General features: G+C 53.0%; 2 protein-coding genes across 4 annotated transcripts in view; both read left to right on the forward strand.

Moving 5' to 3' along the window:
• Nucleotides 1-10,094, forward strand: part of Acsf3 (acyl-CoA synthetase family member 3) — a 56,466-nt gene extending 46,372 nt beyond the window's left edge. For 2 of the 3 annotated variants that reach the window (XM_055621031.1, XM_055621029.1), the window contains exon 11: nucleotides 5,824-6,300. In XM_055621031.1, the coding sequence (XP_055477006.1) occupies nucleotides 5,824-5,851 (28 nt within the window). In that variant the 3' untranslated portion in view covers nucleotides 5,852-6,300. Of the gene's footprint in view, nucleotides 1-5,823; nucleotides 6,301-9,987 lie in introns of those variants that run through there. The other variant, XR_008721710.1, reaches the window with a different exon arrangement.
• Cdh15 (cadherin 15) overlaps nucleotides 10,077-26,616 on the forward strand; it is a gene marked incomplete at its 5' end in the record, with an annotated part of 30,969 nt that continues 14,429 nt past the window's right edge. Inside the window, one exon of the mRNA XM_055621428.1 lies at nucleotides 10,077-10,100. Within this exon, the coding sequence (XP_055477403.1) occupies nucleotides 10,077-10,100 (24 nt within the window). The remainder of the gene's footprint in view (nucleotides 10,101-26,616) is intronic.

Genomic DNA, 26,616 nt, shown 5'->3' on the forward strand with positions numbered 1-26,616 from the left:
CTTTGTGATCTATCACCTGAAGGCAGTTGCAGCGTCCCGAGCCCCCTGCTGACAGGGTCGTTAATAAAGCCCAGGAAAGCCCTGTCAGCCGCAGTGAAGGATAGCCGCAGGTCAGGCGGGACCTGCCTCACACCGGCAGGGTACACAGTGCACTGCTTATGACCGGAGCCCTTCTCAGAGGTGGCAGCGGGTACTGCCCAAGCAGACACGCTGGACCTTCTTGTCTGTGGGTGCTTTTTACACACTGGGGGGAGCACCTCTGGATTATTCTGCAAATGAAACAACCGAAGTTGGAGAGCGGTCATCATACAGTCTGAGAGAGAAAGGGCAGGTGTTGACTGCACTGCTCAGCTCCAGAGCCCTTGGCCTTCCGGCTCCGTCTATCCTGCCGTCTCTCTGGAGTCCCTCCCACCACTTTCCTGCCTGCCTAGGGCGTCTGTGTGTGAGCAGGGGTCAGCAAGTGCACATCCATGGAACTGGTGTATGCGTATGTGGCACAAGAAGATGTGTGTACCTGGCGCCTCTCTGCACACTGTCCCAAGTTAACATGTTTGTGTTCAGGATTCTAACAGAGGATGTCCTGAGGACCGTGGGTGTCACGTGGGATGCTCAGATATAAGCCCAGACCAGGCTTAGCTGAGTCATGCACGTCTTCATTCCCCCTCCCCCAAGCACTGGATCCTTTTTGAAGCACAAGGAGGTCATTGGCTTGCAGGGTAGAGCTCCTGATGTCAGAGTGATAGATCATTAAGTCATCAGTGTCCTTCATCCCAGTCTGTGAGGGCTTTCCCCGACCCCTGCCCAGTGAAACAGCAGCAGCAACCGGCTGCGTCACCGTCAGTGCCTAAACTGTCCCTGCAGCACCTACTTTCATGGGAACCAGCTTGAACATACATCAAATACATGTTCACATGGGTGCAAAGATCACACAGCTCTGGTCTCAGAAATGCCTGTTGGATGAAATGTCAGCTGCCTCAAGAGACTCCAGTAAGCCAGTGTCAGCCAGAGCAGCGATAGATGTTCTGCAGGAAGGGGAATGGGGTTCTGCAGTTCCTGCTGAGTCCTGGGATCCACAGACCATCACCAGTTCTGCACTGACCCTGTATGTGGGCACCTGTTCCTGTCCCAGAACAGCAAGCTTGGGCAATGCAGAGGAAAATCACTCTAAGAGACATTTTAAACACTGTGGAAGGGCAGGAGAGAACAGGCTGACCCTGCATGCTCCTCCCCCCAGTGTATTGACTGGCGGGCTCATGCTAGATTTGCTCCGGTCATCTTCAAGAACTGAAACCCATGCTTTCCGGAGGACCCAGGTTCAGTTCCCAGCACCTGCGTGGCGGCCCAGTTTTTGTAATTCCATTTCTAAGGGATACGGTGCTGCCTTCTGGCTCCTCTGGGCACCAGGCGTGCATGTGTGTTGTACACCCCCATACATGCAGGCCAAACACTCATTAAGAAATACATATAAAGGAGAACCCCAGACTTTGCTGGTGACTGGAGACCCAGCTGGGTCTGTGGGTGGAGCACCACTGCCTTGGAAGAGATGGCGGGGGTCTTGAGTGCTCACAGAATGTGATCCCAGCACTGAGTACTCTCTACTGTTCTGGGGTGAATCCAGTACCTAAGGAAGGAGTTCATCCAGATGTGAGTCCAGCGTGTCTTTGTGAAAGCAGGCTTCTCCGTGGCCTCCAGGAGGAAGTCAGGAAATTAGGGGACCAAGATGATGTCTAACAAGTGAAAATATTAGATGCGGAGCACTTTAACGATGAATTATAAGCAGTGGTGTTAGGCCAGAGGTTTAGGGATTTAAAGGCAAGGTGGCCTGGGCCAGGAAGTCTGGCCCTTCCCTTCTGACCAGGAGCCTGTGCTTTCAAAAGCCTACCCAAAACCCTGGACAAAGCCAGCTCCTAGTTCAGGATTCTGAAGTGACCACTGGACCTGAGACCTACCTATAGGGCCCAGAACTCACCAGATGAGGCTGTAACCCCAAAACCTCACCATCACTCAAAACTTCCCCCCCCCACACACACTTCCCTTTAAGAAGATCCTGCCACAGCCCAGCCATGCCATTTCACAAACCTCCACCCCTCCTGTGAGGTCTGTGAACCCACCTGAGAGCTGAGAGCGGCCCCAATAAACCTGCCTTTTTACTATAAATTCGGCTCAATTCAATTTATTTTGTCAGTGGAGAAGCCATTCAATGAATGTGAAAGACAGTTGGCATTCAATGTGTTGTGTGACTGTGGCTGTTTGGGTTGTTTGGGAATGTAGGCGAGCTCACTGGAGCATTTGTGCAGATGAAAGCCCTTGAGGGTGGCTGGGAGTGTAGCTCCATTGGTAGAACACATGACTACCATACACCAGCTCTTGGGCTTCATCCACCTTGACACAAAGTAAAACCAGACAGGAGTGGCGGTATATGTATGCCTGTGATCCCAGCACTTGGGGGGTGGAGGCAGGAGAATTACCATGAGTTCAAGGCTAGCAGACCCTCTCTCAAAAACCAGGAAGGAGGAAAGAAAGAGAAAAATAGTCCTAGCTGATTTTATGATACCTTAACATTAAAAACATGAAAACAAACCTAGGCAGTGGTGGTCCACACCTTTAATCTCAGCACTCGGGAGGCAGGCTAAGGTGGATCTCTGAGTTCAAGGCCAGCCTGGTCCTAGAGCAAGTCCCAGCATAGCCAGGGCTATACAAAAAGAGAGAGAGGAGAGAGAGGGAGAGAGAAAAGAAAATAAGCTCTAACAACTGGCTATAATTGGCACACACCTAAAATCCCAGCACTTAGGGGGTCAGATCACTGTGGGTTTGAGGCCTGGTCTACAAAGTGAGTCCAGAACAGCCAGGGCTACACAGAGGAACCCTGTCTCTAAAAAACTAAAATAAACAAAAAAACAATTGGCTAGTATACAACCGTAACTATCTTTTGTGGTTTGGTTTTTGTTGGTTTTGGGTTTTCAAGACAGGGTTTCTCTTTATAGCAGAGAAACAGATTTGTAGGCCAAATCTTTGTGAATGATCACGGAGACAAGTGACGGTGTCTTTTCCACGCTGGCTGGGCCTGGCATTGCAGGCCTACTCAGCTAGTCTTAAAGAATCACTTTACCGTTTTATGTGTATGGGTGTTGGCCTGCGTGTAAGTATGTGTACTGTGCACATGTCTGGAGCCCACAGAGCTTGGAAGAGGGCATCTGGTACCCGGGAACTGCAGTGATGGATGGTTGTGAGCCGTCACGTGGGTGCTGGGAACCGAAGCTGCGTCCTCTGCAAGAACAAGTGCTCTTAACCGAGGAGTCATCTCTCCAGCCCCAAATTACATATTTAAATTAGCTTACAAAGTGCTGGATTTCCATAAGGGAACATTTGAAAACAATTACACAGGGTTTTTTAAGGCCAATTTTATTACTTAATAAATCTGTGAAGTTTCTAATCAGAAGCCACTACATCCAAACTACAAAAACCCACAATTGTACATAGGAACAAGCAGAATAAATATCTGGGTTCCAATAATTTAAAGTACTGCTCTACCTCTCTACCTACCTACCTATTTATCTGTATATAATGGAATACACACATATACATACATATATAGAGATACATATTTGTTTGAGACAAGGTCTCACTGTACCATGGCTGTTCTGGAACTTTCTAAATAGAAAAGGCTGAGACTGGCCTCCCACTCACAGAGAGCCTTCTGCCTCTGCTTCCCAAATGGTTAAGGAGGTGCACCATGTGCCCAGCCTTTCTTTTCTGTAATTTTAGAAGTTAAGGTATTTACTCATTATGTATGTGTATCTGCATGCCACAATGTCTACGTGATCAGAGGACACCTTTAGGGAATCATTTCTCTCCATCCACTATGAAGGGTCTGGGCTGGCTGAACTCAGGTCCACCAAGTTCACGGCTTGACGAGAGCACCTTAACCTGCTGAGCCATTTCCATGGCCTCTCCAGTGAATTCTTTTTTTTTTTTTTTTAACTTTTTTTTAAATGACTTTTTTGGTTTTTTTTTATAATTTATTTAATTTTTTTATTTTATGTGCATTTAGTGTGAAGGTGTCAGATCCCTTGAAATTGGCATTACAGACAGTTGTGAACTGCCATGTAGGTGCTGGGAATTGAACCCAGGTCCATTTGGAAGAGCAGACAGCACTCTTAACCACAGAGCCATCTCTCCAGCCCCTCCAGTGAATTCTTAATGTATTAAATTGGCATTTAATAAACACAAAAGAGCCTGCCAAGGTGGCACGCGCCTTTAATCCCAACACTCGGGAGGCAGAGGCAGGTAGATCTCTGTGAGTTCTAAGGGCACGCTCTTGATCAAGAGTCAAGTTTGCTCTCAGACAATTCCACTGGAGTAGTGGTCCCTTCCTTTGTGACCCTGAACTTATTTCTAACAAAGCTTCTCTAAGCAAAACCTCTAGGATTTTAACTGGAACTGCAGGATTTATAAATTAACCTGGAGAAATCTGATCCTGCAAGACCACACCCTGGAGCCCACACCTTCCCACCTTCCTCTAGGTAGTTTCTGTCTTCGGAACAATTAGGCCTCCGGTATCATCAGGGGTGGACCCTGACTGAGATGGGTTTCTCTTTCATTTTTTTTTACGGTGTGATCTTGGACAGCTTGTGTTCATCCTTGCCCATGAGCCTAGCTCCCTTCCTGGCTGCTTCTCTGAGCTGTCTCCTCCCTTATCTCTCTTTTCTCCTCTTAGGCATTGCTGGAACTTGCAATGAAATAAAACCTGAGGCTCTTTCCTCCTGCTCAGTAGCCTGCTTCCCCAGGGACCCCAGGCAGGACCCTGACACCCCTCAGCTAATCCAGCTGCTCTGAGGGCTGCTACACACACTGAGCAAGCCTGAGTTTTGTTCAGGTAGTCACAATTGAGCCGATTGTATCCTCTTTGTCCAGTCTTTCTTGGGGACTTCCTGTTCCAGAAGCAGACCCTCCTGCTTCTGGAACAGCCATACAGGGTGTGGGCGTGTGAGGGCCAAGCCACCCTGCCGGGTGTGACTGTGACTCTGCAGGGTCCTGTTTCCAATTCTAAAACCCAGAAGGCTCTGAAAAGCAATGTTGTTTTCATTTTTGTTTTGCTGTTTTTGTTTCCTGCAAACTCATTCCCAAAGAAAGCTGAGCTGAACGCTTGAGGCTCCATCTGGTCCTGGACCCCACTTGGTGAGAGTCTTTGCAAGTCATGCTGGGAGCTGCAGTATGTTGGCTCTGGAAACAACCCCAGACCCTGCTGGGTGTCACGTAGCAGGTGTCGAATGTGCCTCTGAGACAGCCAGAAGTTCAGACTGACACACTCTTCTTGCTGTGGGGTTGGATGCAGGACGCCTCCTTGAATCTGAGGGTTCGAAGAGTAGTAAAGTGGCCTCTGCAACCTTGTGACCTGTGTGCTCGGAAGGGGGACACGTGGGGTATCTGGCTCCAGATTCTATTTCCTGAGGGCTAACGACTTTCTTAGAATTCCGCTTGTGCATGTATGGGTTCTCATGCAGCTTTCAGATTTGTGGGCATGAGGTGGCTCAGGCCTCTATGTCTGTCTGTGTGTCCTGGGTACCTTCCTGAGTCCTGTGGGAAGTCTGCTTGCTGATCTGTGGGCCATCCTCCCAAATGTACTCAGTGCCCCTCCTGGGAGCCGAAGCTGAGCTTGTGCCTGCCAGGCCTCAGGCACCATCCTTCTGTCACTGAGTGTCACATGCGCGCGCGCACACACACACACACACACACACACACACACACACACACACACACGCTGTTGTGAGTTATTTGGGAACACATTCCCTTCAGTGTCATAAACTTACCTCTGCATTCCAGGCCTTTGAGACAAGATCCTCTGCCCTGAAAGAGCAAGTTCTGTCTGGTTGGCAATGGACCTGCAGGACAGCAGTGCCAGTATCTAAGCTTAATGACCTGACCTCACAGAGTGGCCACCATAGAGTCTGCAAGGCTCTTTCTCCACCGTTTGGCAGCCCTGAGATCCTGGCCTTCTCGTGGATTGCTGCCTGCTGGCTGGGTGTTACTAACTCCTTCTCCATCCACTGTACTGCTGCTCCACCGTCCGGGTTGGCACCCAGTCCATCTTTGTAATTCTCTCCCCACCTCCTGCATGGCTTCCTTCAGTGAACAGTGAGTGTCTTCAGTGAGTTCCATTTTTGTGATTTTAATCCAATCTGATAAACCATGTCTTAGCAAGATTAACCCAGTGAATTTAGAACACCTGTCTTCCTGCATTGGCTTCCTACTTCTTTTGTTGTATTAACTTTCTTTGCATTTTTCCCCTCTCAACCTATTTAGAAACTATATGTTAACTTATGTTCTATTAGCAAGTGCATTTAAGGTTTCTAAATGCAGATGGATTATAAAACTTGCCATGTGCTATCTGAGTTCGAGGTTGTTCGCCTGTATATATAAATTAACAAATGACTGTTTAAGACTAGCCATGCATAAGCCTCATGGCCATGATGAGGACAGACAGGCTTGACTTTCTATCTTGAAGCACTTTTTTGTTTGTTTCATTTTGTTTTTTAAATGTGTAGCTCAAGCTGTCTTGGAACTCACTCTGTAGACTGGCTGGCTTCACACTCATAAAGATCCGCCTGCCTCTGCCTCCCAAGTGCTGGGATAAAAGGCATGTGCTACCACACCCAGCTCTGGTGCACTTCTTTTTTTTTTTTTTTTTTTTTAATTTTTTCCTCTCTTTTTTATTTTATGTGCTTGGATTTTTGCTTGTATGGATGTCTGTGCATAGTGTGCATGCTGTGCCCTCAGAGGCCAGGAGAGAGCTACGTATCCCCTGGATACTAGAGGTTCTAAGCCTCATGGAGGTGCTTGAAAGAGCAGCCAGTGCTCTTAACCATTGGGCCACCTCTCCAGTCCACCTTGGTGCATGTCTTAAAGTGTCGCTTCTGTTTTTTGAGACGGGCTCACTATGTAGCCTAGGCTGGGCTTGGACCCCCAGTCCTCCAGCCTCAGCCCCCCAAGTGTCCGTTTGTTTTGTTCTGCACGAGAAGCAAAGGTATTGTTTTCAGGTGCACAAATAAGAGCGCACTTTCACTACCCCCACGCTGAAAGGTCACACTTCTACAGACTCTTCGGTTCTCCCACTAGGCACCAAGCAGTTTGCATGACCTTTGTTCCCTCACCCTGGGTGGCAGTGTGAGGAGTGAGGGGCCAGCTCCTGGCCTCAGTGACTGTCAATGCCTTTGACCCTTTTAACAGCCACATCAGTTGGTCTTTCCCAGTGGTGCATTCGAGACAGCCCTTGTCCTTGCTCATGGTGACCCAGACACAGACCATCCCCCAATGTCTGGGTCACCATCCCCTTGTGGCTGAACAGCCCTGCAGCTATCCCTGCCGCTGCTCCTGAGTGCACTCTGGTGGAGCATGTTCCTTTCAGGTCCGACTCATCTCTCAAGCTGGAGGCAGAAGCTCAGGCCTTCTGTGACCAAAGTCTGGGAGTCAGATTTCCCTCCAAGGGACGGCTTTGTGAAGGGACCCAAAGACTCCGTCATGCCACTGGACCATTTTAATGGAGGCCTGCATTTTGCACAGATTTCATCATTAGGACAGGACATGTGAGGGGCTCTGGAGAGAATCTTGGCCTGCAGAGCCCTAGCCACCTTCTGTGACAAACCACAGGCCCTGCTAATCCCTGCCACCAAGCCACAGTGGTCAGCAAGACAATTCCAGTCAAAGGCCTAAAGGATCATGGGAGATGGTGAAATCCTAACTGCTGTGTTTGTGGGAATGCCCTGCGTGGAATACCCCTATGAGGGAATCCTATAGAAAACCACTCTTTGGTACCTCTACAAGGAACCCCCTCACAGGGCTCCTCTCTGCTTGAGACTCCCTTCTTAGGACACCCCCTGACTCTGCAGGACATCCACCCATTTGTCCAGAACACAAGCCCACCAGATACAGGGACTCAACAGGGAGGCTGCCTTAAAGTTTTCGTCTGATGAGAGGTAGAGATCAGGGATCGGACAGGCCCATGGCACAGGAAATAGAGAGGATGTGGCCACAGAAGATAGGTGTCCGGGCTGGATCCTGGCTGGATACACAGTCCACAAAGAGCCAGTGCCTCACCCTTGCCCCCAAGATGACCTTGGCTTAACCCTGAGCTTTGTGGTGAGGCTGTATCTGGCAGTGCTCAGAGCAGCTGGCAATGGCAGGACTGTGCAGTGACGTAACCAATGTCTCCTTGGGGAGGAAGAGGTAAGTGCTTTGGGAGAGGTTGGGATGCTAAAGCACATAGCCACGTGTGGCATTTGAATAAAAATGGCCCCCATGGACGCATAGAAGCATTATTGGAGGCGTGGCCTTGCTGGAGGAAGTGTGTCATGGGGCAGTGGGCAGGCTTTGAAGTTTCAGAAGCTCAAGCCAGGCCCAGTGTCTCACTCTCTTCCTGCTGTGTGCCATCTGGAAGTGGAAGTCTCAGCTCCCTCTCCAGCACTGAGTCTACCTGTGCGCCACCACGCTTCCCACCGTGCTGGCAATGGACTACACCTCTGAACTGTAAGCCAGCCCCAGTTAAATGTTCTCCTGTAGAGCTGTCCTGGTCATGGTCTCTTCACAGCGCCGGAAACCCTAACGAAGACTCCAGAAATCCAAAATCCAAATCCAAATCCAGAAAGGTCAGTTGCCCACAGGAGGGCAAGAAGCAGATAGTGACCAAAGACAGTAGCTTGAAGGCAGCCACAGGGCAGTTCCTGAGGTATGCAAGGCCCTAGGGAGGAATCCGGAACATTCTGCCTGTGTGGATGGTCCAAATACAACACGAGCAAGGCAACAGAGCGAGGGTTGCCCACCTGCCATGCCTAGCCCAGAGGACTCCCTCACCAGACACCAGCACCAGCTCCATCCCTGGCCTGTCTCTGTGAACTCATGGCCACATGCAGCCCAGCCTGGAACATTGGACCTGGTAGGAGGCTCCCACATTGCCCTGTGTGCACCCCCTCCCTGGCCCCTGCTGGCCCAGGTCTAACTGTGCAGAAGACAAAGCAGCAGCTGGGCCGTGGCTCCTCAGGCTCATTCCTCCCCCCCCCCCCCCCCCCCCCCGCCCCGTGGATTCAGCCTTTCTCCTGAGTTCTGTGGCTGAAGAGGACACACTGGTGGGCTCCTGCTTCCCAAGCTGTGAGGCAATCCCAGGACTCCTCGGAGGAGACCAGCTGGAAAGCACCCAGATAGGGGTGTGGGTGCGTCGACAATGTCTTGTCAGCTAAATGGGTTCTATTCCAGAGACTGATTCTATCTCAATGGTCATTAATGTGATTTATTTGGCTGTTTCAGATTCTTTGCTCCCAAATTTGTCACCAATCCTCTTGGCATTGACTGAAAGACGGCACTCCCAGTTTAGAATGGAGAGAGTTGGGGACAGAACTGTCTAGCTTGGCTCAGGACCCCAGTGCTCACCGTTGCTTTTTGCCCTCAGAGCAGCCGACTGGGAAGGGCGGAGGAAGATATGCTGCCTGGCCCTGGCCTTTCCACCTCGCTCTTGCTTTGGCAGACAAGCTCCCTTCTCCCTCAACCTCAGCTGTGCTCTCGTCTCCCCAGGGGAAGTCTGTGGGAGATGACCCCAGCCTTCCTGGGAACAGCAGACAATGACCATGGCCACGCTGGAACACAGTTCATTTCCAGCATTCTGGCCCTGGAGACTCAGGACACCAAGCTCTGGGCTGCTGCAGTGTCGTGCCTGCTGCCGTGCTCCCTACCATGACAGTGGTGGACTCCTACCCCAGTAAGCTGTAAGCCCCAAATAAACCCTTCTGGTAAAAGAGAGAAGAGACCAGGACAGCATTTGCAGCAGCCCCCCGCCAGCGCTCTAGCTGCCTCCAGCTCCGGGTCATGCAGCACAGATCCGACAGCCATAGTCCAGTCCATGGCCTGTGGTCACAGCCATTGGCATGACCAACTCGCTAGATTGGGAGGTGATCCTACGGAGCAATGGCTCAGCCGTGGTGTACTCCATCGTGTCTCCAGCTCTAGGTCTTCTCTTGCTTCTCTTTGACCACCTGCCCCACCAGTCCTCACTGCTCACCCTGTCTTCTCCCGGAAGCCAGCAGAAGTAATTCCAGCTGAACCAGAGGGTGTGGGTAAGTACTTGCCCTCTGCACTTCCCTCTGCACCCCTGCCTCTTCCTCTCTTTCTTGACAACAGCATGGGGCTGGAGGATGAAAGACCAAGTAGTGCTTCAGGGGAGGGGCAGGCCCTGGGGAGGAGGATAAGTGGACAGGCACCCCAACTCCAGTAGCAAGGGCCCCAGCGCTACACAGAGCTGTGCATCTGTGGATTCCTGGGGAGGGACTTCTGTGAAGCAAGGCATGCCCACCCCGCCATGGGCCAGGCGCACAGCCCCTGGCTCTTCTGAGGCCCTCCCTTCCCTCCCGCCTTTCTGGATTTGGCCTAACATGACCCCCCTGTCCCCCGGGATGGCAGCTCGTTCCTCACCCAAGCTCGGCTCCCGTGGGCCACAGCTGGAAGGACTGTGGGGAAGGGAAGAAGCAGGGGCCTCTCTTGCTGACCACTTTTACTGCAATAGGCTTTCCTATCAAGCGCAGCCTGGAGGCAGCTGGTCTAGTATCAAATGCCTTAAAACTATGTTTTAACTGGGTGATAGTACACGCCTTGAATCCCAGCACTGGGGAAGCAGAGGCAGGCACACACACTCGCACGCACGCACGCACGCACGCACGCACGCACGCCCTGTTGCCACGCCACATTTAGATCGTAGTGAGACAGGTGACTGACAGGTAACACAGGTTACCTGTGGCAGAAGAAAAGGCTCTGGGCTGGAGCTGATGGAGCAGGAAGACCAGGTTGGACAGGTCCATGTGCAGGGCCACTGAGCAGATGTGGGGCCTCCGTGCCTGAGAGTGAGAGAGACAAGTGTGACCCGAGTGGAGACACAGCATGAAAGAGCCCAACCCCCACCCTGTCTAAAGACGGGAAGCCACAGGTACCCGCCTCCCTCTACTGTGTCCCTGGAGCCACACTGCCCCCTGCTGCTGCTTGCAGGCATGGCAGGAATCTCTGGGCTGAGGCGGTCTCCTGAGTGTTCTGATGGAACTCTGCCCGCAAGTACTTCTGCAGATTCAGAGTGAAGAGCCAGTTAAAATTTGTGGGCTTTTCTGGCCCTCACCGGGGCACACAGGAAGCCAAGCGAGCTCAAGGCTGGGCGTCTGCCTGCCCAAGCATTTTGCCAGCCCAGTGCTGAAGCTGGGCAGACAGTGCTTATACCCAAAGCAAAAGGCTTTGTGGCACAGGAAAGGCCCTACGAGCTCGTACCCCTGCACCCTGTCCTTACTCTGGCAGCTCTGGGAGTGACTGCTGGGCCCCAGACCCCTGGGGACACAGCAGCCTGCAGGGGCAGCCGCAGCTCCTATCTGCTCCACCCGCCTGTCTGTCCACAGATCTGAAATGTTTTTTCCTGCTGGTGAAAACTGACCCCAGGGTCTCCTGTGCACTGGGCAAGCCTTCTCTACGAGGCCCCAGCCCCTTGGTACTTTAGTTTGACATGGAGCCTCACTAAGTTGCCCAGGCTAGTCTTAAACCGGCAATCCTCCTGGCTCCACCTCTTCACTAGCTTCATATGCCACCACTTCCGGCCCAGCATCTTCTGAATTAACTGGCTGATTGATTAGTTATTTTGGGAAGGGGGACTCAGACCGAGTTGTTGCTCTCAAGCTCTCTGTGGGATCTAGCCTGTTCACAAAGGACCGGTGTCCTCCGTGAGAAGGCTCGTGTTCCAGGTGATGAGTTTACACGTACTGAAGTGAACCATTGCTTGGCCCGTGGTTCAGTGCCTTGGCTGGCATATTGCCAGAGGGGCCAGCCCAGGTGGGTGATGGACAGGTGGTAATAGGCAGTGAGGTGTCTGTGAGAAAATGGCATGAACCAGATCCCATGAGCTAATCCCGGTTTCCTGTTTTTGTTTTTGTACGAGGGAAACATTCCCACACTCATTGCATAAATCCGGCTCAAATGTCACGTTCCGAGCAATGTTGGTCCTCACTGGCTTCATGTGTGTTGTGCTGGGTTTTGTCGACTTAAGACAAACCAGAGTCACCTGGGAAGAGGGAATCTAGTTTGAGGACTTGCCTCCACCAGATTTGCTAGTGGATATGCTGTGGGCCATTCTCTTAGTTGCTCCGCTGTGGGCGGAGCCGCCCCTAGCCCAGGTGAGCCGGGGCAGTATGAGAAAAGGAGCCGAGCAGCCCACAGGAAGCAAACTGGCAAGCAGTGTTGGTCTGTGCTGCAGGTCCTGACTCCAAGTTTCCCAGCTTAAGTTTCTGCCCTGACTTCTCTCAGTGACGGACTGTAACGGGTAAGACGAAACCCTTTCCTCCCCAAGTTGTCCTCTCATCATAGTGTCTGTGTAGAACAGGGAGAGAACCGCAGCGGGTGGCGTCCCCTGTGTCTGTCAGAGTGAGTTTGGAAGTGCTCTTGAGCACAGTGCTTCTCAATAGACATGGTGTGTGCCTCGACCTTCACACTCCATCACTGGATGGCTTTCACCCCACTCAGCACACAGTGGCCTCAGTGCCAGGCACCTCCACTCTTAACTGCACTTTGCAAGTAACTGGTTTTTTGGTTAGTTGGTTTGTCTTTGTTTTAGGTATTTTTGTTTGTTTGGTTGGTTGGTTTTTTACAAAATAGGGTTTCTCCATGTAGCTCTGGCTGCCCTGGAACTCTTTTTGTAGACCAGGCTGGCCTCGAACCCACAGAGTGCTGGGATTAAATGCGTGTGCCGCCATGTTTTGTTGTTATTGTTGTTTGTTTGGTTGGTTGGTTTGGGTCTTTCTCGATAGGGTTTCTCTGTATGGTCCTGGGTGTCCCAGAACTCACTACCCCAGGCTGGTGTCAAACTCAGACCGCCTGCTCTGCTTCCGAAGTGTTGGGATTAAAGGTGCGTGACGCCACCACCCACCCGCTGCAAGTGACTGTTCTGTGGGTCCCGACGCTCTGGGGCATCCTGACTACATCCTGTGGTCACCAGAGGGCAGACAGAGCTGTGGGCGCTGGCTAGGCCATCTCAGTCCAGCTGTGGGCAGCTGCCTCTGTCCCTGGGAGGTGCTTAAGGGGCAGGAAAGCCCTCTACAGGGCCACTCCCCCAGGCCACCGCCTCGGCCAGGGCTCATGGCTTTCCTTATCTGCCCCACACACTCTTTTTTTGGGGAGACACTACACGTGTCTTCCCATCCGATAGGGAGCCCTCAACAGACCAAATTCCCAATACCACCAAAGTCCAACTTCGTGCAAATGACTTTTATTGGGGTTACTTAACAAAAGCAGAAAGGACTCAAAGACGGCTCCATCATTGAGGCCGCTAGCATGGGTGACAGTCACAAAAGCAGGGAACATGAAACACATTGCAAAGCCTGCAGGCAAAGCAACAGGTTGGCAGGCCCCTTTCTAAGTGACTCAGTTGGTCCAAACCTCTTTCAGGTAGCTTGGCTGGTTTATCTTCTTCTGGGTCTAAGAGTCTTTGCAGTTTGGCTCTGCTCTTCTGAGAGGCACGCTCAGCGTTCATTGCTTCCTCTGGCAGGGAGGGGCCTAGTGAATCTGGTCAGCTTCAGGGACTCCCTGAAGCTTCCTGAGTTGTTTACTGTGGTGGTTTGAATTAAAATGGCCCTGCATAGGTCCATAGAGAGTGGCACTATTAGGAAGTGCAGCTTTGTTGGAGGAAGTGTATCTTAGTTCTGCTGGCAGCCTGCGATCCAGATGCAGAGCTCTCAGCTTCCTCTCCAGCGCCATGCCTGCCTGCATGCTCCCATGCTTTCCACCATGATGATAATGGATTAACCCTCTGACCTATAAGCCAGTCCAATTAAATGTTTTTCTTTATAAGAGTTGCCATGGGCATGGTGTCTCTTCACAGCACTGGAAATCCTAACTAACGGGGTGTGGGGCTGGAAAGATGGCTCAGCAGTTAAGAACACTGATGGCTTTTCCAGAGGAGCTGGGTTCAAATCCCAGCACCCACATGGCAGCTCACAACTGTCTGTAACTCCAAGATCTGACACTCTCATAAGCATATGTGCAGGCAAAACACCAATGCACATAAAATAAAGATAAAAAAAATTAAAAAAAAAAGAAAAGAAAAGAAACCCTAACGAAGATATTTACCTTCCTGCTTAAGGAGCTTCCCTGCAGAATGGAATATATTAATCTGGGAGGAAACAGTTAGGCAGCACTCCTCCCTCGTGGCTTAACTTCCTGTCTGCCCTCTACCTACAAATGAAGCCCAGGGCAGCAGTGTCCTGGCAGGCAGAACCCTGGACCTCTAAGGAGCCACTAGCAGCTCACCTTGCTAACACAGGACCGTGGGACAGCACTGGCCCCGGCCAGTGCTGGTGTGTGCCTGTTTGTGCCACTCTCTGTAAACACACACTGACTTGCCATCACACCCATGTCACACTAATGCAGAGTGACATTACTTCTCTGAAAGCCTCAGTTCATCTCCAGAAGCTGAAAATGACTTTTTTTTTTTTGAGAGAGGGTCTCACTATATAGCCTTGGCTGCCCTGAAACTCACTATGTAGCCCAATCTGTGTAGGGCTCTGAAGGGAAAGGCACCTTGGCAGGCAGAAGCCAAGGAACACCACAACTGTACAGCAAACCTCACCCAGAGACTTCCTGGGAAGAACACAGGAGGGTGGCTGGCCTGCCCCAGGGGAGAAGCAGCCGAGAGCTGAGCCGGGAGGCAGGTTTATATCGGGTTTCTTGGGGAGGTGGGGTTTTTAGGGTGGGGATTGGTAAGATTTCAAGTACTGAGCTTAGAGTGAGCTCAGGGAAGGTTGAGATTTGGAGCTCAGGGATTGGTGGGATTTTGAGCCCCAGAATTGAGCTTGTTTTGGGGGGTGGGGTTTGTTTGTTTGTTTGAGACAGGGTTTCTGTGTATAACAGCCCTGTCCTGGAACTCTCTTTATAGACCAGGCTGTCCTCGAATTCACAAAGATCTGCCTCCCAAGTGCTGGGCTTAAAGATGTGTGCCACCATTGCCTGGCTTGAGCTTGGGTTTTTTACCCTACACACACACACACACACACACACACACACACACACACACACTTTTTTTTTTTTTCTACCAATAAACAATCAGGGGTCAGGAAAGGGAAGTGCTAGTTTATCATTGAACTACTTCCTGTTGATTGGGATATAGAGGTCCATGGGGCAAGCATAATCAGGGACCATAGCCTCTTTTTTTTCCTAAGGTCCCCTGACTTTGGAGAGAGAGAGAGCAGTTATTGAGCCTAGGTGATGGAACTGGTGAGGCCTTTTGCACCTTTAACACCCTCATCCTCACAGTTTAAAAGCCCAAGGGAACCTTCCACTTGGTTAGTATCTCCAACTTACCATCTCTTTGGTGGTCCCTCTCCACCCTGTAACTGGATGACTAGGGAAGAATGTTTTGCTGTCGGGCTTGGGGTGTCCCATACTCGGGGACTCCCCTGAGAGGCTGGTACGGAGAAGGGTGTGTCGATGTATGATTTGGAGGAGAAAGAGGAGGGGAGAGGCTATCAAGCCTTGGATCAAGCAGATGATCCAAGAAATAGAGGCTTCTTCTCTGGCTAGGAGGTCCCATCCCAGCAAGGAGACAGGACAGGCCGGTACCACAAGGAAGGAGTGGAGAAGGGGAATAACCCTGAAGGGCCAGCTAAGTGGTGTAAGGCTGGCCCCCAGCCCAACAATAGAGGAACAACAAAAGGAAGTGGGTCCCCAAAACTCCATTAGGACTGTGTTGGTAGCCCCAGTGTCCAGAAGGACGGAAAGGAGTGACCTGTGATGACTACCGGAGGCTCCCTGCTGGAGATGGCGGTGGTCGGGCCAGGGGAGCCTGGACCCACTCAGCAATCCATGGTCAAACCTAGAAGTTGGCTGGACAGCCTGGGCTTGATGTCCTCATGTTGCAAAGGGGCATGGGGGAAGTTTTGGTCCCCTGTGTGGCACCTTGGCTTGGCTGAGGTGGTTATGAGGGTTTGGGCAAGCCTGGGCTCAGTGATCTTCCTGATCACGTTTGTGGCTCTCAGGTTTTGGAAGGCAGAAGAGCCTGGCCAAAGCCTGGGCAGTTGCTTTGGCCGGCTGAAAGGCCTGAGCTAGCATCAGGTATTTTTGTTTGGGGGCTTTCTCATGTCTTCCATGGTATTCCTTAAAGGCCGAGACTTCTGCCTGTGGAGTCAGGGCTCCCTTCTCTAGGTGTTTAAGTTTGGCCCTAATGTCAGGGAAACTCTGGGAAAAGTAGCACTCTAAGGGGAGGCTTGTGAAGACAGGCCAGGACGCAAGTTGTCTGGATTCATCTGCACATGCTCTAGCCTAGCCCCAGACTGGCCTGAACCCCTTGGGGAGAAGGGTGTTGGTGAGAATCATCTAAAGACCATGGAAAGTAAGGTTGTAAGATTGGGTGATATCCTTAATAAAGGTAGAAGAATTAGCAATACAGGACCCCAATCTTTTTCCATTTGAGAGTATTTGCCTAATGAGTAGGGACATGTACCCTGACCAAGCTGTCTACCCTGGCAACCTCCCACAAAGGGAGAACTGCGACCAGGTTAGACCAAGCAGGGGGAGGTAGAGGGGTCCCATGGCAGAGCAGGAGCGAGTAGCAGGGGGACTGAGGGCTGGAAGTGGGAGGATTGATTTGAGCCACCTGTTGCTGAGGAGGAAAAAAGGGAGACCAAAGAGGCCGGAGAGAGAGAGAGATGAGGTTGAGGCAGATGAAGGGGAGGTCATTAGCATGATTGAAAATAGTGGAGAGTAGTGGCCTCACCTTTAATCCCAGGACTCTGGAGGCAGGGGCAGGTGGATCTCTGTTTAAGTTAACCATTTTGTTACACATATTTGAGCATACCCAATATGCTTGCAAATCTTGAGGTACAGAAAGTTTACACAATAGTCCTACAAATCTTGAGATAAGATTTATGCTTAGCAAAAGTTCCACTGGGAACAGTCTGTCGCTGTATTTTGGCTTGCACTCCTTTCTCTGTCACATAGTCTGGTGTCTCGCCTGGAATGGGACAGAGACTTTGGAGGAAACCTTTAAACAAGCATGCTTCGGTCTAGAGAAGGGGAGCTAGCTTTTAATTAAAGAGGACAGCATAAAACAACAATCTAATGCCAATCATATCGAGAAGACACCTGAATCCCCATTAAACTGAGCCCACTGAGCTTAGAACAAAGACAGCTTGGGAAAATTTTGAACCCTGGTTTCAGACTGAGGATACTGCAGGAGGGAACCGAGACTCACCAAACCAGCAAGGGGTGTATGCACACAGTATCTGGCCTGCTCGTTTCCTTTCTCCGGCTCCAGCTGGGTCTGGCTCCAGGCTCCCACTTGCCTACAAACTTACAAATCTATTAACAGTAACTTAAAAGACAGGTCATCTACACAGTGTAACTTAGGGAGACCAGAAGAAAACAAGCAGGGCAGAGCAGAGAAAAGAAAAGCCTGAGTGTAAGGAATGGGGACTCTCTCTTCATTTCCCCAGTGGCTCACAGTATTTGGAAAAGTCAACTTTGGAATCTGGGGTGCCATTAGGTGGCCATTTAGATTGATAATCTAAGGAGTATTTAGGCCAAATTTGCTTGCAAAGGTGAACAAGTTTAGTGCCCTTACATCGGTGCCAGGTATAGAGGCTGGAGGTTTTCTAAGGGCCATCCCTAAGGAGACTAAGAGGGTATGGAAGTCATTATTCCCAGGGACAGGAGGAGCAGGTAGGAAAAATGTCACTGCAGCCTGTAGGTGAGGGCATCCCTAGTACTCAAGGGGGACCAGAGGAAGACACAAGCCATTCAGTGGGCCATCACCACACCAAAGTGGCTCAGAGGCCTAGCTTAGTTGAACCCAAAGAGACTCAGTGCTTGGTACCAGGGCTTTCATGGAAGCCAGAGGGTGAGGACAGGAACCAAGGCCTAGGAGGGCAGTCTCACCCACAGGAAAGGGTCAGGAAGGAGACCACAAAGCCACAAAGGCTTAGAGGAGCTGTGGAATTCATGGAGGCCGGAAATCAAGGAAAAATATGGGCAGCACCAAAGAGAGGGCAGGAGGACAGGGCAAGGAAGAGAGGCAATAACCAGGTGAGCCTCAGGAAACTACAGGGTTGCAGCTCCAAGGATGCAGGGATGAGGTCTGGTTAAACAGGCCAGCCATAGCCTTAAAGACCATGGCTGGGGGTTCCTCTGCCCAAAGTGGGGAACTTGCCAGATTACTACTGCTAGATAGGATGCCAAAGGATGGGGAGCCAGAAGGTAGTAAGAGATAAAGGCTAGGGTCCCCATGGGGCTCAGACCCGGAAGGGGAGTGCAGGTACCAGGAGAGCCTATCTGTATCTGAGTTACAGCATCAACGTTAGTGTTACAGTGCTGCTCCAGGGTTGGGGGGAAGGTTTCCCCACTGCAAGTGTTAACGGCTCTGAAGGGAAAGGTATCCTGGCAGGCAGCAGCCAAGGAACGCCACAGAGTCACACGCACAGCAAACCTCACACAAGAGACTTACTGGGAGAACACCGGAGGGTGGCTGCCTCTGCTTAGGTGAGAAGCGCAGAGAACTGAGTGGGAGGCAGGCTTATATAGGGTTACTTGGGGTCAGGGGTTTCCAGGGTGGGGGTTGGTGGGACTTCAAGCCCCGGAAGTGAGCTTTGGTCTCGAACTCATAGAAATCCACCTGCCTCTGACACCTGAGTGTTAGGATTTAAAGCTTGTGTCATGATGCCTGGCCTTGAAAATTCTTGTGTACCCTTCATTCCTTCTAGTCAGGGTCTGGGACCTCAGTGATGTAGCAATCCACACTGGATCTGCCCAACACAGTAGAGCAGAGCTGGCCGGGACCACACACCCTTCCTGCCCCTCTGAAGCCTTGGATTCATTAACTTCTGCCTACTTCAATGCAAGCCACTTTAGCCTGCCCAGAAACACTGGATTACTCTGCTCCTCACCCTCAGGTCCCTGAAGACCCCACCTGGTCACAGGATTGCAACCAGAGCCAGCTGGGGTTAAGGAGGACCACCCAGAAGCTAAGAAAATGTCCCACGTAGTCACGGTGACCACTGCATGCACGTATGGAGACAGATGCAGGAATGGGCAGAGGAGCTCTGGCCAGATCCCAGGCCAGTAGCCAGTGGGGTAAGGCCTGGGCCTGAACCCCTCAGTAATGGCAATGCTCTAGCCTTCCTCCCTTTCACCCAGCCTCCATGAGCCAGTGAGCTCCCAGGACACTCACAACTACCCCAGGACTCCGTTCAGGTGATACCACAAAGGTCACCTTCCAAGGGAACCCCGGTAGTAGTGGGGTGCTATTAGAACCATAAGGCCGAGAGGAAGTAAGCCTTGGGTGCCATCCAGGTAAGACATTCCCAGTGCAAAGGCCTTGAGGCAGGAGCCTCTCCTGAGTCCTTGAAGAGCAAACCCTTCTGCTCCTCTCTCTTCACAACCTGTCTTCTCCCTTAACTTTTTGTTTTGGTTTCAAGACAGGGTTTCTCTGTGTAGCCTTGGCTGGCCTGGACTTGTTTTGTAGACCAGTCTGGCCTCGAACTCACAGCGATCTGCCTGCCTCTGCCCCCCTGCATGCTGGGATCACAGGAGTGCACCAGCTTTGTTTGTTTTGTTTCCTCGGGTTTATTAGGAGCAGAGGGGAAGGGGTAGGGAGGGGGAGAGACAGGAAAAGCGTGTGCAGAGAGAAAGGGGAGGAGAGACACAGAAAGAGTGAGAAAGAGGCAAGAGAGGGGCAGAAGGAGGGGAAGGCAAAGGGGCTTGTTTTGTTTTTTTGAGACAGAGTCTCTCTGTGTAGTCCTGGCTGGCCCAGAGCTCACTGTGTAGACCTCTAACTCACAGGGATCTGCCTGCCTCTGACTCCCAGGTGCCCGCATTAAAGCAATGGGCTCCTGTGCCTGGCTCCCTCTGTGCTTGGCTCCTACAAACCTGGGCCTCTCTGGACAGCTGCCAGAGGCCCCAGCCTGCTGCGCGCCGAGTCCTTGGCACTGTGTCCACTCCCAGTCCCACTCCACATTGTCACTCAGTCCAGGACCACCCTCTACACAGGAGCTCACCTCAAAACCTTACAGAGCCTCGCTCGGGCCCTCAGGCGCGCCCTACTGCACATGTGCTGTGGCTTTGCTCTGCCTCTGCCCTGGCACCTCATACCACACCCAGGCTGCTATCCAGGCCTCACCTACATGTGCTGTCACTCATCTCTAGCACTGCCTACAACTCCCCCCCCCCACACACACACACTGTCACTCAGCCCTAGTCCTGCCCAGACCCCGCCCTGGCCCCGCCCCATTGCACATCCCTCGGCCTGCTGCCCAAGCACTTGTGCTGTCACTCAGCCCAGCACTCTCATCCTGGGGGTAGAAGCGCCACCGTCCCACTGGCCGCCCAGTCGGTCACTTGCCCACAGCTCTTCAGCTGCTGCCCCAATGAGTTCTGCTCTGCCCTTCGTCCTCCTGCTGCTCGCCCAGGTAAGCTTGGGAACCTTGTGGCCTCTAGCTTTGGGATGGCTTTCCTGGGGCCACTGGCCCGCAGTGTCTTTGGGGGACCAGAGAGCCTCGGCCTGCAGTGTCCAGGGTGGGCCACACCCTCTACTGCACTGTAGGAAGGGGTGTCCTGTGCACAGGGGCTTCCAGAGGGAGCGTGGCTGACGGCTCCTGCACAGCAATGAGCAAAATAGTTCAGGACTGGGGAGCGTCTTAGGCACAGGAACACCCGCCTGCTGACCCTTCAGTCTGGAAGTGTAGCACAGGGCCTCCTGGAGCGAGCGAAGGACAATCGTATGAGATCCTTGTGTTCCAGAGTATGTGGCGGGCAGAAGGGGCAAGAAGCCCACGGTATCTATGAAACTCCCAACTGTGACGTGAGTCTGTGCCCTGGTTGGTCTTGGTGGTGTCTGAGCCCTTGCCCCATGGTTCTGGCTAGTAGGAGTAGCTGCAGCTCTGCCCTCTGGGACTTGGATTCTGGAGGAAGTAACTCCAGGCCAGAGCAGCCCAACACACACTCAGCTGAGAGTGCCTGTGGCCTGACCAGGATAGCTGCTCTGCCTCTGTGCCCACCTGGAGACGTGGTGGCCTGTGGTCCCCAGATCTAAGTCCAGTACCCTGCCTTCCTAACACAGTGCAAGAAAGGCTGGGAAAAGCCCAGGTCCCTAGTTTTTCCTGCTGTGGGCACTCTCCAGACTGGCTCCTGGATGGCCCTGGACTGGCCTAGAACAGAGGATGTGGGTACCGTGGTCCTTGACAGGGTCCCCTGCCACGGAGATGGTAGCACGGTTGTGGCCAGCACCCCAGAGGCAACAGGTGGCAAGGGCAAAGAATCACCGTGGTTCGAGGCAGCCAGCACTGCGTGTATGCCTGGTGGGGGTGGGGTCCGGCTTTTCTGGGAACACCCTCCAGGACTTTGTTGGGCCCCTCAAATTCCCACAAGCCTTGCAACTCTGCTCAGGTTTCAGTCGCTGGCAGCTGACGTGTGTGCCTGGCCAGAAAGACCCTCTAGCAGTGGCCTGGGGGCATCGGCCCACATCACCAACCACCTCCACCACTGGCCTTGGGGGCCTCCTTCCCTCCCGTGGGCACATCTGCTAGGCTCCCTAAGACCCAGCACTCCTCTAGACCCCACCTAGAACCCCAGTCTTGTGCATGACTCCCTGTCCCATCGGAAGCGCCCCCATAGCCTGGGCTGGGCTTATGTCCCCACTGACTACGATAACATTTTCCACCAGCGCCGCCGAGGATGCAGGATGGGTGGCATCGGTAGCATTCTTCTCCCCCCCTCCCCAAGCCTCCCCTCTCTGCTGCACTAGGGCAACTGCAGAACACCCTCCCCCAGGCAGTTGGAGGCCCCAGGAGTCAGGTGAGGGTAGAGGCGGCCTCTGAGGCCTGGCCTCCTGTACTTGCTTTACAACAGCACTCAAATTAGCTCCTGCGCAAGGAGAATTTTTCCTGCATGCCCCCTCCCCCCCCCCCCCCCCCCCCCCCGCTCAGCTTTCACAATTTTGTTTACTCTTGTCCACACACATTGGGCCTTCTGATCATTCCTGCCTCCTGTTTGTTTATGTTTTCCAGACAGGGTTTCTCTGTGTAGTCTTGGCTATCCTGGACTCATTTTGAAGATCAGGCTGGCCTCGAACTCACAGAGATCCAACCTGCCTCTGCCTCCCAGAGTGCTGGGATTACAGGCAGGAGCCACCACTCCCAGCTTCCCACCTCCTCTGTTTTGGGCTTTTCCCTGTCTTGGGCTCCTCAGGTTTGGGTAGGGAGAGGGATCTACCTGGCTCTGTTGCCTCCCTACCCAGGTTCCCTCCGGAATCGGAGCTCCCTGAACTCCAGGGCAGTCCAGGGGCTTGGACTGTGTTCAGCACTGGTCCCCACCAGACCTCCAATTCTAGCTGCTCAGAAAGCTGAAGCAGGAAAATCAGAAGTTCATGACCTGGGCAATTTAAGAATACATGCCTCAGGCGGATCTCTGTGAGTTCGAGGCCAGCATGGTCTACAAAGCTAGTCCGGGACAACCAAGGCTACACAAAGAAACTCTGTCTTGAGAAACAAACAAAACAAAAGAAAACAAAAAGACAAAATAAAAAATAAAAGCATCGTGGGATGTAACCAGTAGAAAACTTGCCTGGTTCTAATCCCAGTATCATGCACACATTACTAATAGGAATAAGAAATCTGACGCTCTTGGCCCTGCCCTTGGGGTTCAATCTCTCCAGCTGCTTCTCCTAAGCTGGGTTGAGGGGGAGCATGGACAGTCCAGAAGTGTCTGCCTTCGCCTTTGTCTAAGGAACCAAGGAAGCCATGTGGCCTCTTGGAGAGATGAGCCTCAGCGGTGCTTTTGGGGACTCCTCACTGAGTCTGGGAAAAGGGATCATCCCCAGCAGATCCAGCCTGCTGTGGTGACTCAGGCTGGAGCCAGGCTGCTCATGATTCTGAGCACTGTACCCAGTCTGCGCTGTCAGGTGGGCCGGGCCCGTTTGTCTGATGGGACAGAGCAGCTGCCTGTCTGCCCCCTCCTCATTCCCCTCTGATGGCTGCAGCAGCTGGACAGGGTGGTCCACAGTGGGAATGTGGGGCCAGGACAACAGCTGGCCTCATTCCTGGCATGCTGGCTGTCCAGGAATGAAGTGGCCATGGATTCCAGCCTGTGGGAAGTCAGTGCAGGGCTTCCTGCCCATCTCACCCCTGCCCCCTCCCCTGCCCCAGAGGCCCTTAGCTCTTCCAAGATGACCTTGCTCTCATGGCCAGAACACTTGGGTCTTCCCAGTCAGCCTCATTGTCTGTCACCAGAACCTCTGCCCAGGATCAGTGCAGGGGAGTGCAGGGGAGGGGGCAGAGGGAGGCCAGCCCTCCTTAGCCACTAGCAGTGGCTGATGCTGCTCTCATTGGTAGTGTGGGTAAAGCCTCTTGCTTGGCCAAAGCACATACTCCAGGCACGGCGGGACCCAGCAGCTCCTTGGTGTTGGGGGTCAGGAAAGAGCCCAGAGGGTAGTCAGCTGCGGGGTGTAGGTTCGGAACAGTGGCTCAAGATGTCTCTAGGGCTTTACAGCTTCTATCTGCATTCGTCCTGGGTCAGGCCTGGGATGAGGAGGGACACATTGGATATCTGCTGTGGGAAGAGAGCCTGACTATTTCCTGTCTAACCTGGGATGGGGGAACAGAGTAGATGGTGTGGGAGCACCTTCCGGGTGCCTCTGCCCTTGTCCTCTGTCTTGGATATGGGGAGCCTGTGAGCCAGCTGTGGCCATGTGCCTTTGTCCCAAGGAAGCCCCCAGCCTTGCCTCCAGCCTACCACATCTTCTGGGAAGTGGTTAGGGTGAAAGGACACATCTCAGGCTACACAAATGCCTCCCGAGAGCCGGAAGCTGGCTGTGGCCTGCCCGCTGGGTGCCCACTCATACCACTGCAGCCTCTGATCTGGCATGGGGTCCTGCCAAGGCATTGTGGTTCAGTGACCTCGTGAACTTGGGCTGTGAACAGGCCAGGGACCCATGGTTCCCAGGCCCTGCCTTGACCACACCCAGTCAGTGCCAAGCCCACGGGCAATAGCGGGGGCAGCTGGTGGGAGCAGCAGGATGACGAGGAGGGTGGAAGGTCTTCCCAGGCCACAGGGGCTTCAAAGAGCCTGGGAACTCCCATTCTCAACAGGCCTGCCTAAGGCAGGGCAGACACTACAGATGACATCAGCCTGACATGCCCTGTGGTGCCAGCTCTACTTATGTGGCCTTGGGCAAATGACTCAGCCTCTCTCAACCTGGCTGGGAGCTAAGATTATTAAAATGCTTCTCCTCACCTATCTGTAGGTGAAGAGTCCCAGGTCCCAACCCACATGCCACCCTGAGGGGAGGAAGACCGAGCCAGGCTTGCCCCAAAACAGCCCTGAGGCACATCTCAGGGTCTGCCATCAAGCTCTGGCAAAAGCCCCTGTATCCATGGAGGCTGTGCCCACGTTCTCCATGCCAGGCGGGCAGGTGTGTGCCTGGTAGGAGTACTACCCTGACCTAGAAGCAGCTCCGCACGCTGACACTGGCTTTGTTCTAAGGCCAAGCTGCCATCTGTGAGGACAGAGCTGCCCAGGCAAGGCTCTGGCCCCTCCAAACTCATCCTCCTGTCTTGAACAGGGTCTTCTGCTCCCTGGACCCCAGGACCAAGTGGGTGATGGAGGTGGCCTCTGCTGCCATGAGGGGCTGTGGAATAGGTGGCCGTGGTCCCACTGGTAGGATGGAAACAAAGGCTCCCAGCATGGTACCTCAGTCAGGCTGGGAAGCAGGACAGGAGAGCAGACTGAGCCAAACCTTTGATCCCCAAGCAGGCTATGTACAGGTGCCCACAGGGCCAGGACCTTCCTGGGCCTTGGACATCCATGTGTGCTGCAGGAAGTCGTGAGGAGGCTGAAATCTGAGTGGTCTGCTGGCTGGCTGGCTGCTCTCTCCCTGCTGCCCTTGGAGAACCCCCAACCAGCCACTGTCTTTCCTCTTGTGAGCGCCAGCCTCCACTGACCACAGATCCAGCATACGTGGAAGCCAGGGGGCCTGGGTAGCCAGCAGGCGACTCCACAGGAGGGAGGCCATCCATGTAGCAGTCAGGGAGCCGTGGGAGCTGATGGACGCTGAGGGAGGGGAAGGGGGTGTCAGGATGGCCCAGTGTGAGCCTCCCTGAGGGTAAGTGCTGTCCACACAATCCTTTTTATAATGTTTAATTTTATTTTTATGTGATTTGCCTGCTGTATGTGTGTGTACCACATGCGCACAACAGGTGAGGAGGCCAGAAGAAGCAGTCAGATCCCCCCACTCCCCACGCCCCACCCCGTAACTGTAACTCCTGGGCCTGGAGTTACAGGTGGCTGTTAGCCACCATGTGGGTTCTGGGGATCAAACCTCATCTGCTAGTCAGAGCAATGGGTGCCTTTAAACACAGCCTCCCCATGACCTTCCCGCAGAGAGAAGCCCCTGCCAGGGCTTCTCAGCTCCCTTGCTTGGGATGGGCATTAAGAGTGAAAGCATGCTGGGATGTCCTTGGAGCTCCAGATACAGCCCACCCACCATTCCGAGGGAAGTAGTTGGGAACAGTGAGGAAAAGACGGCGCTCTGACTACTTGCAGACCGTGCTGAGGGTGGGGCTGGCACACTCCGGTCCACACTCCCAGCCTGCTCTGTCCTGGGACCATCCAGCAGTGTCCCTTTCACATGGGCAGCCCAAGGATCTGTCCCAGAGAGGGAGGCTTCTGCAGGCAACTCATGTAGGGGCTACACACACATGGGAATTAGAGGCAGGAGTACAGGATCATCCTTAGCCACATTGTGAGTTTGAGGCCAGCCTGGGATATATAAGACAAAAACAAAAACAAACCACAAAACAGAGCAGTCTTAGCTGAGGGCCCTTCCTGCCCAGGGCTCTGCTGCTTCCGAATAGCAACTCCTGCTGACTGAGTTTTCATACACAGGATCCCTTCGGCCTCGACCTTGCTAAGGCTAGGCATAGTTCTAATAGTGGGCATCTGCTCAGGGAGCTGCTGGCCCTGAGCAGGCAGAGTGAGACCGGATGGAAAGCATAGTTCTGCTTTTGAATCATGTCCTCTGAGACTGCGCCTGTGGACAGGATTCACAGGCCAACGTCTAGAAAGGCACCGCTCTGCAGGACAGAGCCTGGAAGGAGGGAAGTCACTCAAAAGAAGGTACTGAGCAGCCAGCAAGACAGCTCAGAGGGTGAATGAAGGACTTTGCCATCAAAGATCTAAGTGCGTCCCCATAGTGGAAGGAGAGAACTGACTCCTGTAAATTGTCCTCTGACCCCCACGTGTGCCATAGCAACTGTATCTGCCCCCCCCCCCAAATAAATGTAAAGAGAAGGCATGTGAACAGCCCTGAGGCAGAGATGGAAATCTCCCAAGCCCTGCCTCTGGCTTAAGAAGGCCAGGCTAGCAAGGGCTCTGAAGTCTCAGCCCTTCTGCTTGCCCTGAGCCCTCCTGCAGGCCTGAGGGAGTGCAGCCAGGGACAGCCACAGGGCTAAGAGCATCTCCAAAGGCAGCAGTCCCCGCGTGCTGCAGCCCCTGCACCCGTCACCTCCACAAATCCTGCTAGGCTGTACCCTGCCCAGCACTGGCCTCCCAGCCTCCTGGAAGCCTGAGGTT

Source organism: Psammomys obesus, unplaced genomic scaffold (assembly GCF_907164565.1).
Source record: "Psammomys obesus unplaced genomic scaffold, mPsaObe1.curated_primary_1811, whole genome shotgun sequence".
NCBI lineage: Eukaryota > Metazoa > Chordata > Mammalia > Rodentia > Muridae > Psammomys > Psammomys obesus.